The sequence below is a fragment of the Cariama cristata genome, unplaced genomic scaffold, assembly GCF_000690535.1.
Source record: "Cariama cristata isolate BGI_N322 unplaced genomic scaffold, ASM69053v1 scaffold22081, whole genome shotgun sequence".
Lineage (NCBI taxonomy): Eukaryota > Metazoa > Chordata > Aves > Cariamiformes > Cariamidae > Cariama > Cariama cristata.
This window is the reverse complement of record NW_009601264.1, coordinates 2,623-16,850: the sequence shown is the minus strand read 5'-3', so window position 1 is coordinate 16,850 and position 14,228 is coordinate 2,623. Positions and strand designations below refer to the sequence as shown.

Sequence of the window (14,228 nt, the reverse complement as noted above, 5' to 3'; positions counted from 1 at the left end):
TTTTTCTAAATCTGCAGATTACTCACTGCTCTGCTGCTCTTTCCCATGGTGTTATCCAGGAGGGGAGTTAATGAGGTTTTAGGTTCAGTTTCCCAGTACTGAGTAAACTTGGACATCTCCTGATGGTTCTGCGGGTGCCTCAGACCTCGTTGGTTCTACGGTCTGGTCCTATTCTGCTTCTCTTTGGTGTAGGGTCATCCTTGCTGTAGCCTTATTCAAATGAGGAAACAGGAGTGCATGCCATACCCAGCTTCCTAGAGAGGGTTCTTTGCTGATACTTGAGCTGATACGTAAGTCTCTTTATAAGCTGATCATGCCTAATGTAAAAGCAGATAGGTTGTCGTGTCTTTCAGGTCACGTCTGCTCTGAGGTCAGGAGTTACCTCCTACCCTCTAGCACTGACGTTGCTGATGCTCAGTTGATGCCCTGTGTTTTGTGTGGATGTTCTCTCCCTTCTCTGACAAGGAAAAAGACACTGGAGGAGGGAGGAAAACAACAGGTTCTTCTTTCCTCTGTTTTTCTAAGCTTTGTGGGTTAAGCTTTTCTGGTCCCTCATGCAAAGGTTTGTCTGCTTCCATTGTTTCAATAGCACATTTCTTCATCTTCTCATCCATTCCAAAGCAGTAACGTAGACATGTTTGTTCCTTACCGGCTGCTCATAAGTTAAGCTTTTTTATTTTTGTTTTGATTGAAGTTACTATTTCATAGTAATTATTATATATAAATGTAATTACTATAATTAAAATACTTTAAAAAATAGTAAGAGGGAAGGATCTTTGTGTTATGAGCAGTTACCTGTTAAACTGTGAGTGATGGTTTCTTGGTACCATCTTAAGATAATCTTTTCGTACTGCATTGGTATGCACACAAATTTGTACACATTCTGCAATAATTTAATAAACAGTCTTGATGTTATTTTTTCTCCTATGTGTCCTTCTTATCAGTGAAATTTATTTTCTGAATCTAACCTGACAGAGGGAGCCTCCAGAAAGGCTCACTGGTTTCCATTTCACAACATTAATACAATGACATCAACTAAAGTATACCTCTATTGATGTATCTGTATGAAACACTTACGTGGTTTGATATCTTCCTGATTAATTTTCAGGTGGGCATCCTTTATTACAATTGTGTTCTGAATATTCCAAGTGCTTACTAGAAGGTGATAATGCAGGGATAGAAACTTTTTATTAAAGCAGTGAGTCCAGGAGCATCTGTGAAGACCAAACCTAGTTGAGAGGAGTAGGAAAATAATTGTTTATGGTAGGAGGTTTGTGTAAGTGGAATTACTTTTTTAGTGTGACCTGATGTTGTTTGGAGGAGAGGCTTGTTTCTTTTCCTACCCAATACTTGGCTCACCTTTTTATAGGAGCAGACTATCTTGTGGTGTTCCTATTATTAAATGCTGGGAATGCTAACCACTTGCTTAAGATTTGCCAAATCCTCATGCCAATCATCATGGACAAACTTCACACTGCTTTGTTCATTGTGGAAATCCATCTACTTAGATTGAAAAGACTGTGGTTTTGTATGAGACTCTAGTTAAACACGATTTCTGAAGCTGGAGTCGTAACGTATCTGCAGGGCAGGAGATGCTTCTCTGGTTGTGTGGGCAGGTAGAATTTGAATGTTTACGTCCCGTATCACTTTGATACTTCAAGGATTGGTGTGCTTTGCAGCTGTAGCTGTCTAAAACTGTGTCTATGAAACTACCCAAAATGATATCCAGATGTACATGAGGAAAATGGATTTGTCTGTTTCTTGCCAGGTGACTTCTAGTAGTGTTTTATGGCTTCTGAGCTTAAATACCTATGCAGATACAACTTTTTTTTTTTAATCTTAGTTGTTTCAATGTTCGGATTAAACCAAGATACCCTTCAGTTTCATTGCTAGTAATAAATGTTAGTGTTTAAATCGTTAATGAAAAACTGGCACTTGCATTGCACGTCACAAAAACATTTTGTAGGAAGTGGCAAAGAGAAAAGAAGATTACAAGGTTCAAAAAGGATACCACAAAAGATTGAAAATTAAGAAAGAGGTAACCTGGAAATAAGCATTCTGCTGTTAGTGGCCCCTCCAGCCAAGTAGCAAAACGCGGTTCATCTCAGCTGTCTCTAAGCGGGTAAAGTAATTCAGACTCACTCTGATAGTGATCTTTGCGTCTCTGGCAGACAGCTGAAAAGATCTAGTGCACTGCTGCAGCAGATGGGATCGAATACTTGAATTTGTGATCAAAAGCTTCATGTACCTCAGAACTTGTCAAGATACTGTCTTTGTTCAGTTGTAACCTTTCATTCCAGATTTATGCTGGTATCGATTATACTGTGCTTTTTCTGTTTTCCCAGGGGAAACAAACCTTCCGTCAAACTCTTCATATTCTAAACTGTAATGCTAGCATGAAAAGGGAAGCGAAGTGGTGTTAAATGAGGTTTTTCTTTTTGCTTGGATCTCACAAGTCACAGGTGTGTTCCGTGGAAGCCTGCAGAGATCTGAAACCTGCTGTAAGGGAAGGCTCGTCCTGCTGTGTTTGGTGGCACTTCTGCTATTGAGCTAAGAGTGGGATATATATGGAAGGTCTCTGTTCTGCTTAGCAAAAAAAAAGGCAATTTTAGTCTTCTAAATATTCCCACCTCTTTCAAGGAGGAGAGTTTAGGGAGTTTTGTGTAGCTTACTGTTTCATTCCTCCACAGGTATGTGCAATCCTCGCAATTACAGTGACACACCTCCAACATCCAAGAGCACTGTGGAGGAGTTGCACGAACCAATTCCATCCCTTTTCCGGGCACTGACAGAAGGGGATACTCAGCTGAACTGGAATATCGTTTCCTTCCCTGTGGCAGAAGAACTGTCACACCACGAGAACCTCGTTTCCTTTTTAGAAACAGTGAACCAGCCACAGCATCAGAACGTCTCTGTTCCAAGCAACAATGTCCACGCACCTTACTCTAGTGACAAAGGTAATGAGCGTAGTGTCTAAATTCCTAGCGTTTACTCTCGTCTCTTCCAGAAGCCTTCTCGGTGCATATTCTTTGCTTGTCTGTGCTCATTGCTTCTTTTCCCCTAAAAAAGTGTGAAAAGCTCAGTCTAATTTTGAGCATGACATAACAAAAGGAGCGAGGCAAAAGTACTGAGGAACATGGAAGATGGTGTTAAAGTGTCTGATGATCTTAGGAGGTGCTGAACCACGTGAGTTTATCATCTCTGTAACTCCTCCTGTGGCATGAGGCAGTTTGTTCACATCGTTTCATGTGCACTAGCACGGTATGTTCTTTGACTTTGAAGCAGTTACCTGTAGCTTAGGAGACAGGACAGACCAAAAACTGAATCCAAATTGTGTATCAGTGCAGAGGTAGGCAACTGAAAACACATGGCTTCAGAGGTCTGAGAAAGCCACAGGCCATAAACCATTGTATCTGGAGTAGGTTTTCTTCTTTCAGCTGAGCTGGCATAACTTTAAGTCTTTAGAAGGATGGTTTGTAGCAAATCCAGGATTAATAGTAAACCTGACTAAGATTATCAAGAGCATTCTTTATGTTGAGGAGGAATATGTGACAGGTAATCTTAAAAATAAGCAATTTGTGGGCGGGGGTTCAACTTATGGACTCGTTCCACTTTTTTTTTGGTTTTTTTACATTCTCATCTTCAGTTTTAAAGGCCAGACTTCAGAATAGCGTTTGCTGGGGTGGAGGGGGGAAAGGTGAGAAGTTTGAGGTAGTGACAACAGTGGCGTAAGAAAAATGCTCTCTGCTTCTTGGTTTCCATACTAAACCTGAAATACTTTTCCCTGCAAATCATTACATCAGACTTAAAAGAATCTCATAAACAGTTCATAGTGAAAGAATCTCATAAACAGTTCATAGTGAAACGCTGCTTAACAGGGAAAGAAGAGCATCTGATTTGTTTTATTAGTGTAATTAATGCTTTGCTTCCTTCCCAACACACATTTTAAATATTTGTAACCCCATATGTTGGTGTTGTGATGGCTTTTTTGTCTTATCAGTGAAAGATAGCCTGATTGAGGGACACACTGCTTTTCCATACCGTTGTGAACCTTTGACCTAGTTAAGTTTCTGAGTAGGACTGCTGTTGATTAAATGGGACCGTAATGGCAGCTTTTCTGATTTCCTTTGGTTAAGGCACGTTAGAAAAATAAATTAGATCCAGAACTGGGAAACCAGATGGTCAGAAAGCATCTCATTCATATGTCTTTGACGTTAATAAAAGGCTTGCTTGCCATTATGAGAATGATGCAGAAAGCCACGTAAATGGCAAGCCACAAAAAGCCTTGTGTGCCAGCACTACAGTATTTAAAGATGTAAATTATACTTGGAAAAAAAAATTATGCTTAGAACAATCTTGAATATGTGCCACTACTTAGGTACTGCAGCCCGGATAGCAGTTCCCCGGCAGTCCTTTACTACCGTACCAACAGGATGGGCTAATGATAGTTTTGGATTAAACTTGGAATTTGAATTGCATCTCAAGGGTGTGGAGGAGTTTTGAGTTTAACACCACAGACAAATACGTAACACTGCAGTTTTTTCTTAGTCAAGTGTCTCCATTTCGTTTACTAAGAACGTATTAGAGATTAGGTTGAGAACGCTTTCTCTGGAATGATGACAGTCCAAACCCAACAGTTGTATTTGGAAATAGTGAGCAAATGCCACTGGTTTTCAGGCTTCAGTAGACACTTAGAACAGAAATGAATGTCAGAGCTGTTCTTGTCATCGTTGGTTACGCCTCCTCCATCTTAGTGGTCAGTGAAGGACTGGAAAAGGCAGAAAAGTTTCAACATCCCACACCTTAAGTATCTAAATATGTAAACCTGTTGAGGAGTCTCTCTTTTCCTGGTCACAATGTGGATAACTTTGTAGTGCTCTGCTTTTTCAGAAGTCATATTAAAGTTTGCTTATAAAAACATGGATGATTCAAGCATTGAGAACAGAGAAGGTGGAAAGAAGAGTTAGCAGCTGGCCTTGGTCAGTTGATGTTTGTTGTGGTGGAAGCCAGGACAGCTGGGGAATCGTACCTCTCATGTTGGATGTTGTGTGAGCCATGGGGTGGCATTGGCTTTAACACGTTTTTGGTGAGTTCATTGGGGAAGCAGTGACCAAGAGGCGGAGGGGGGTAGTTGCGATGGGGCTGAAGGGCCTTGTGAGCGTGGGCACAGGGAGGAAGCCCAGGAAGCTGCTGGACTCTGATGGCTTCTGACCATGCAAAGCTCGGTCACACAATCAGGTCGCTGTGGTTTAACAAGCTAGCCTCTGTGAGGAGAAGCACCAAAAGAGGGTGGCTCTCTGCGTGCGTACGTGCACGCTCAGTTGCAGTGAATACCAGCATAACCTGCAGTGGAAGAAACGGAAGACCATCTCTTTACCCCTTCCTTCTCCGCAGGCGTGCTCCTAGGCTTAAGGGTAGATCTTGAAAATGGACACGTCCTTAAGGTGACTCGCTAAGCAGTTGTCTTCAAGGCTGTGACATTCAGGGATTTGAAGGAATATTCCTGTGAGCAGGAACGCAGATGCTTTGTTTGCAGTGCTGTGCCTTCTCCATGTAGCACGTCTTCTCTGGCTCCTTGCGTGCCTCACTCCAGCATGGTGTGCTGGCAGCAGCCCCTTGCATTGCCTGTAAAGGGAGAGGGGCTAATGAGAGGTAGGTGTTGGTACGGGCGCAGTAGTCTCGGTGCTGTCTTCTGGAATACATCCCCAAATTTGGAAAGGCTCTGCCTACAAATACCCCTTGTCAGGCTGTGTAACACCGTTCCGATTTTAATTTCAACGTGCGTTCATGCAGACACCACTGTTAAGCTGGTCCAGGTGTCAGACTTGCTTGACACGGTTCTGGGTGAGTGCCGGGAAAAGCAGCACCAGCCACGGGAACCCACGAGCTTTGTGCCAGAGTGGGATGAAGCCACCGGCCCCGGGAGGGCAGCTGTAAATCCAGGAGGAGGTGGGGGTGTGGTGGGATATAAAGCATTCCTTTCTCACCCCAGCCTACTGCGAGCCCAGCCGCCAGACCTTGAACTTCCCTGTTATTATCCTAATGAGTGTCTTCCCTTTCCTCCTGTGAATTGACTTTTAACGGTTTAGCTGCCAAAGTGTGCATGTGCGGCTGGAGCTGCTGTAGTTCTTCGTATTGGCAGTTTCTGGCATTTGAGCTGCTCCTTCAGAGAGGATTGCAATGATTATTAACCTAGAGCTACGTTTATACTTTATTCTTCTTGCTTTACTTTTAGCTGATACCCTCAGAGCTCTGAACCGCGAGTTCAGATGTTTAAATAAGCTTAATTGTTTCAGATGATGATAGGATGTTGGCGAGAGAGGGGAACTAGATAATCTTTTGGCAACTGATGAAACAAAAATCTGTGTTGTAGTTAAGGGTTTCTGACTTACACTGCTTGGTGACAGAGGGGATGGCGTCCGCTCTGCGCTTCCGCTCCCCCCCAGTGCCAGCCAGGTAGAGGAGAGCTAGCAATCCAGTAAAGTAGCACCTACCTCTGTAGGTACTCTAGGAAGATTATATATATTTGGGGTTTTTTTAATGTTTCCTTTTATAAGTTCTGATGGGCATAAAATGGTATGGCTGCTGGATGGACAGTTACCTTTTTAAAGTACTTTTAGAGCTACCGATAAACAGACCAGCAGACAATTGAACTTACATAGCACCTTTAACTTCAGAGCTGGCATATGGGGAATTGTCATTAACTGAGAAAGTTTTGTGTTTTTTTTTTCATCTTGTAGATAGGCGTTTTTCGTTAACTTACAAGAACTGAATTGTTTTGTCTTCGAGTTGCGAAATTCCTCCGTAGTGCCCCAATACAGGTCTCACTTGCAGCACAGACAGTATCATAGCAGAGCCTGATAGAAACGTGAGTCCATTTCTCCATTTGTTCTGGTCATATTGAATTTGGACTTGATTGTTGTTTCTCCTGCCTTCGTTGAATATGAATTGGAGGGTGGGGGAGGAAGGTGAGAAACTCATGTTCTGGAAAAAAAAAAGAATGCTGCTGTATTGTCCCTCTCCACACCTGTAGTCTGTAGTACTTACTGTGTGAAAACTGGCAAAATGCAAATAAAAGAGCTGTTACTGCACTAAGTAACATCCTTTTTATCTACACTGAGGGAGCCGAGTGATGACTATGTAATTAGGTTTGTGAAACAATTTAAATACTCTCCTGGATCCCAGCTGAGCCTGTAGGTATGTATTTTTTTCCCCTCTATAACTCTCTTTCTGCAGCCTGTAAAGAGGAATTGAATGCTTGAGGCAAGGAACTCTGCGGCTTTCAGTAATTCAGCCTCTACGCAGGCACACAGACGCTGCTGAGGAGGGGACCGTACCCATATGCACAGAGCACGTCCTCCAGCTGCTTCCAGGAGCTGCTGGGAACCAGCCAGGGCTGCTGCTGGCTCTGGCCTGCCCGGTACAGCCTGTTCTCTCCCCTTCACAGCAGGTTTGGACCGGTGCTCTAGTACCTAATCCTCGTGGCTTTTGTGCAGGTGGAAATAAACTTTCTTCTCCGGTCAGTCAAGATGAATGTCCTTGGTTGTTGCTGCCACCTTAATAAGGTTGAGGTCTGGCTTTTGGTTCCCATTTTGATCCTGGGAGAGTGGTCAAGGAGACCAGTCTCTCCAGTCTCACAGGACTCAACTGCTGTCATCTGGTTTTGTCAGGGTTATGGGCCTGGTGCTGCTCGTCCCCCGGCCTCCTTCCCCCCAAGAGATGTCTTCAGTCTCTCAGTTCAGTATCATTGATCTTTATGTCTTAGAAATCACAGGCCCTTCTTCCACAAGAGGTTTATTTCAAGTTCCAGCAGGCATTAGCTTATGCACTGGGCTTCTCCAAGACTTCTGAACTGGTGGTAACACGGATGAGGCTGTCACAGATGAGGTTAACGTGAAGGTGACCACAGATGTCCCCTACCACAGAGGGGACTGGTCATTCTCTGGTGTGAACACAGCCTGCAAGTGCTGGGAGCCACTAGCCCACCTCAGAGCATGCGCAGCTTTCCTGACCTACTGTAGGCTTTCCTTTGCATGTTGCAAGTCAGAGCGCAGTGGTCAACATGATAGCAGTGAGCACTTCTGGCAACCCTTTGGAGAGGACTCTGGTTTCTTTAAAGAGTTGTTCCACTACTATCTAGAGCGAGCCATGAGTCATTTTGCCGTCTCAAGCTGATCCAGGGACTAGGTCAGTCAGGTGGAGATGGCATCCCAAAGTCTGATTTTGCAGGAAGCAACCTTTCTGGATTAGCCAGCGTTGCCTGTCACGAGGCAGAGGCTCTGTACCTCCAGCTGACACCTTCTAAGACTGGCCCTACCTATGGCATTTAAGGTCAAACTTGAGAAGAAAACTCCTAAAAAGGTGTCAGAAGAGTGAATCGGGATTAAGCAAGAGGGTACAAAGAATATGAATACGTCTTGGAGAGTCTTCTGTAAGATTCCGGTGCTTGCATGCCAGCACTGAACTGACTGACGGGACACACACTGGTGCTTAGATTTCATGAGGAATGCTGCCTGGAGACTCGCCTCTACTTCCTCACACCCTACTCTTCCACTGAAAACCTCCTGTGAGGGGGACAGATAACCTGGGAATGTCTGGGCCTCCTGGGCACGGATGGTGTGTGCTCCTTCCTGGGAGCTCCTTCCTGGCAATCTGAGCTTTTTGTCGCTTGTGATGAAACATTGCCAAGTTCTTGTGCGTTCTCCGTGAGAAGACAGAGCTGCTGTATGGCCCCTGGGTGGGTTCTTGCCTTTGAGGCTGTGGTGGCTGCATCTCCCTCCCCCTTTTCAGCTTTGGCTGGGCACTTTAGGTGTATACCTGGCTGGTGGCCGCCTCCTCCTCCTCCCCTCTGTGAATAGAGTGTCCTTACTGCAGATCTAGATATGTTGGTTGGCTTCAGGCAGAGGTTTTGTTCTCTGAGAACTCTCTTCCTCTGGTTGCTGTGCCTCAGGCTTTTTTATAAGGGGTCATAGAAATACAATTGCCAAGAATGGGACAGGACTCACACAGCCACAGTGTGCTTTGTTGACATTCCCAGCGGTACTTATAGGTGTTTTAACAGATGGTAAGTCTTAAAAGGGTAGGCAGGGTTTCCAGATGTCAAGGAGGAGGACACATCCACAAAAGAGCTGTTGGGTACCTGGTGCTCTCCTGTATGTTGTGTTATCCCTTGTCACGTGCCTGAAAGCATGTGCACTGCCGAGATGATCTGTTGTTGGTACTGGGGAAACCAGCTGCGTAGATCTGATGACTTGTAAGGTGATGGGAACTCTTGCTGGCCTCAGCTCCCCTTTGGACCTCACCTTAAGAACCTGCCATGAAATATGCTTGCTACTGAGGCTGCTAAGCTATGGGCCACCAATACTTTGAAGGGGAGGTTCTGGTGCACTTCAGCCTCCCAAGTCTTCCTCGCAGATAAGAGACTGAATAAACACTACGGTTAACAGCTACACTGCCCTGAGAGTCCTTCGGTTACTCACCTTCTCCATGTCTCTGTAATAATTTAAAAAAAAACCCCACTGTCTTGATTTACCATTTACGTTTGGATTACATTTTTCTAATCCACGTTGGAATGTAGGTTGGTATGTTCCTCCTGGATCCACGCACCATAAGTAGTAACAGGCTAGAAAGCCCCTTGACATCTCCTGCTCACAAACCTGTCTGATGTGTGCGAGTGAAACATTCATGTGTACCAACAGCTTTCAGTTCTGCTTTTCCCCAAAGTGTGCCAGGTCACGCTGGGGTAAGCGTGATGCAATCAAGGTCCTTTGGAGGATGAATGAAGTTATGGTGTAATCACCGGGTCAGCACAGAAGAAAGTTGGTGGAATGTGTTAGCTTGGGGAACTGGAAGTACACTGGGGAGGGATGTCTTTGCTTTATACTTGTGGCGAATGCCTCAGCTTCGGTTTGAGTGTTTGCTGGTGGTGTGGCAAAAAAAAAAAAAAAAGTGTGCAGTTTCAGGTTGAGGAAAATGGGATTCTCCAGCTCTGTCATTTAATGTGGCTGAAGAATATTGTGGAGTTTGGGGGGAGTAGGAAACATTTACTCTTAAATAAGTCAGTTTTGGTGTTTTTAAAATAGCTTCTCTAAACCTGAAGTTTTTCATGATAACATGTAGTAACTGCTGGCAACTGTGAAAGGGGTATCTTGATATTGCCTTCAGAGGACACATGCCTGCTTGTTATTTTGGCATAGCCCGTCCTTACCCTTTAGAAAGTATCCCTCATAACTGGGGGACAAAACCCCGAAACATTCTTGCCTGTGAGTATAGAACTAAATTAATCCAGAAGGGGAGCAGACAACAGGTTGAGTTGTAGGCACGGAAAACTTGAAGTTGATAGATTGTACCTTGGCTCTCTGCCTCTTCTCTCTCTGCTTTCACTATCACCTTTTTTTTCCTTATGCCTCATAGTCATGATGATTTGCAATCCTACTTCAGAAGCTGCACATTTAATTAATTTTTAACGAACCTTTAAAAATATTTGAAGACCTTTTAAATCAAATTTTTTCCCCCCTCTTGGTTTAGAACACATGTGTACTGTGGTGTATTTTGATGACTGCATGTCAATACATCAGTGCAAGATCTCTTGCGAGTCCATGGGAGCTTCCAAATACCGATGGTTTCACAACGCCTGCTGTGAGTGTATTGGGCCAGAATGCATCGACTATGGCAGTAAAACTGTAAAATGTATGAACTGCATGTTTTGAAGCAGGAAAATTGTAATACAGCAATACTGAGGCCAAAGTAATCTCTCTCAGTTAAAGAGATGGGGATTGCAAATACTGCGTTTTGATGGAGTGCCTACTGGTTGCAATTAAATGTACCTGGTTGAAAAAAGATGTATAAAATCTGAAAACTTTCTTTTTTTTTTTAATTCATGTAAGCAAGGCTAACTAGTAGAAGTTTCAACACTATGTTTTAAGTTTATTTTTCGTTATTTCTGCTCAAATGGTACAGCCATGCTCATCCTTGCTGTTCTGATTGTTTTCCTTTGATTTAAAAGTATTGATTATGCTGGTTTTCAGAATGTAGTACTATATCTTGTAGTTTAGAGTAGGGAAGCCTTAAGGGTATGGTAATGAGATTTCCATCATCTAAGTTCAACAAATAATTAAATGGCTGCTAGGTTGGAGGGGGGTGGTTGTTCTTTAGGGGCTGCTTTTTTGGTTTTAGTTTCTGGGTTTGTTTTTTAACTTTATTACCTTCCAGCTTTTGAGCTTACCTTTCTGTTGCGAAAATGGTATTTGGGGGAAAAAGAAAAATTCATGCTTTCTCTTCAAGTTCAACGCATGGGCTGTCATGGATAAAATCCTAACTTCTTAGAAGGGCTGCCCAACAAAACACTAGGTATGGGACACTTTTCTTCCAAGTTTCATTTGCCCTGCTCTTCTAAGTACATTGGGGCCTATGTTGTGTAATTTATATATCTAAAAAAAAAAGTAAAATCTTTTCAGTCTTCTCTTAGATACCAAAATAAAGCTGTTAAGTGCAGCTGTATCTCCCTCCTTTTGCACTGTTCTCTAGGGTTGCTTACTCCCTGAATGTTCAGTCCAGTAAAGGAAACATGAAAGGTTATTACAGATTTAATGACTAAATGAATAAAGAAGAATGAAATTACACGAACTAGCGAGTGGTACAGGGCTACCAGCTGAGCAGTTGGCAGCAGGCGTGTTCCCATTTAGTAGTTTGCTGTGAGCATTTATTCCAAAACATAATTCTTATTTTTTTCCCTGCCATGAAATGTTATCGCTGAAGAAGGGAAGATGTGTCCACAAAGGCAAAATTAGGATGTTCTAACTTTAGAACATTGTCCATCTTTCTAAGTAAGAATTTTAATATGTTGACAGTTACATAGGAGTTACTACGACCCAGTTAGGGCTCCATTGATAATGGTACTAAGTACAAAAATAAAATGTATGAGTAATTAATGATCACCTTTTGGTATTTATAATGATGTAGGTTTCAACTCCTTGAAAATTTTTTTTAATGCATATATGCATATGCACATACAAAAAGTTGACTATTTATGTTTCTCTCACTAACCTCAGTCTAGAGGGATGAAACTGTTTCCTAGTCACACCTGTCTATCTGTACCATGTACAAATGAAAGCAGTCATTTTAAATTTATTTTGTTGAAAAGTTTGCCTGAATGTTTTTTTCATTTTTTTCTCATGATACAGTGCTTTTAATAAGATGACATCATAATAATAATAAAAAAATCTACTCTTGTGAAATAACGTTACTTTCTTCAGTCTCTTTTTCAGCTATAAAGAAGTACTTGAAAGGAATGTTTATTGTTTTGAAGTAATGGATAATGGAATACCTTCATACTTTAAACTTGCAGTTAAGTGATAAAAAAATCATAGACGTGAATAGAAGAACTGAGCTTATCATGAAGGAGTTGTTCCTCCTGTGTTTGACAATTAACATTATCTTTTCTTCGCTTGAGTTTCTTAAAATGAATGGAGAGAAGGAATATGTTGGGGTAGCTGTGACTCTTTAGCTGGAGGGTGGTGCATCATTGTTCTTGACCAAGACAGCAGACCTACAGTGAGCATCGCTACAGGTCATTAGCGTGCTTCAGATTCTTGCAGTGTTAAATTATTGGAAACATTGTGATAGTCCAGAATCGTCTGGGAGAGAAAACAGGGCTGACGTTTCTGGTCAGGCACCTGCTGCCCCATGGATCTGTGACACCGTCTCCATTTACATCATCAGAATTTCACTATGAGCACGAGTCAAGGGAACAGCAAGGGTGGGGAACAGGAGGGACGGGGGGACTGGCCAAAGAGGTGTCCGGGAACCACGGAGGGGAACGGCATCAAAATGCCCGCACGGTTGTCGGTGTAATGGCCTGAGAGGAGGCGGTGAGGACGCATGCTTTCTGGGGCTTGCCTTCGTTTTTGTAGTTCCTGATGCTGTCCAGAGTTTGCTGTAAGCGTTGTGTGTATGCAAACATCATACAGCAACATCCAGTGTATTTTATTATGATGAGTGTTTTAAGAGGTATTTTAATAAAAAGACATTACTGGTTCTTGTGGTTTTTTTTTTCTCAAGATTTTCTCAGGGAAATGTTACCAGGAAGCATGTTATAAAAGTTACTGATCTAGACGGACAGAATAATACAGAGAATTAACTCTTTAGCATTTTTTTCCAAAACTGAAATTGGACTTTCAAGTTCTTTTCTTTATATAAATGAATAAATTACAATTTTATTAATACTCAAAATGTTCTTTCTGACAAATCTAACCATTTTGGAAAGTTGTTTATTTAGTCTTACTCATTTTGCAAGAAAAATCATAATTTATTTTGAGGGCTCTTATTTCACCTGCGTCTGGATACTAGCACACCATCACCTACATAAGTACTTTAGAATACTTAACATGTTTGAAAAACTTTTCTGGCTAGGAATCTCCTACAGGTACAGCATCAACCAGTTTTATCCCTGTCCTTCGGGACAGAATTGTAAATCACTGCACTTAAAGGGAGACAAAAAAAGGAATTCATGTCATAAGAAATTATAGAAATCCCTGTCTCTTGAGGTTCTGGCTGAGAAGGGGTTGAAGGACTTTTGTTATTCTTTCTCTACAAGTAGAGAAAGTTTTTATTTGGTTCCTTTAGGCTTTGTTTTGGGGGTTGTTTTTTGTTTGGTTTTCCCCACAGGCACTTGTTGCTCCTGAATTTCAGAAAACACTGACCCCCTGCAGAGAGAGTGAGTACAATGGCCATAACATGACATTGCTTTCCCATAATTTCTTAGGGTTCCTGGCTTGCTTTTAATACATTTAATGGGTTTCACATCTAGTACTTAAAAAACAGATGTAAGAACACCTGCTTGTATCTCTAATAACAATCTATGATCTCTCCAGTATCCATCCCAAAATTATGGCTACTTTGATACCTGGCTCCCAAGCCACTTGTCCTGCTGGCTGCCCTGGCTTGACATATCCCCCCCAGCCACGGGCACCTGAGTCACGTAGGCCCCTGTGGCTCCTGGTCCCCTATCCCGTGGCTAGCACTTGCACCTCAAGCACACAGCATGGAGACCCGCTCACCCAGGAGAAGAGTTTAACGAGAAGAGGGGACAGACCATGGTGATGAGGTACCTGCAGGGCATGGCCAGACACGTGTACTGACCAGCAGCCTCTTTACAGCTGACTGCCCCCTTTTACCTTCTTATTCCTCTTTTTCTCCATCTTTGTTCCTCCCGAAACAGCCCTGATCCC

At 42.7% G+C, this 14,228-nt stretch overlaps 1 protein-coding gene across 1 annotated transcript; it reads left to right on the top strand.

Moving 5' to 3' along the window:
• Positions 1–2,690: 2,690 nt before the first annotated feature.
• TWSG1 (twisted gastrulation BMP signaling modulator 1) lies at positions 2,691–11,082 on the top strand (the record flags this gene model as incomplete). Its single annotated transcript, XM_009710399.1, has 2 exons — positions 2,691–2,957; positions 10,528–11,082. Coding segments are annotated over 2 exons (449 nt in total), but the record flags the coding sequence as incomplete, so codon positions are not given.
• Between the last annotated feature and the right edge of the window lie 3,146 nt (positions 11,083–14,228).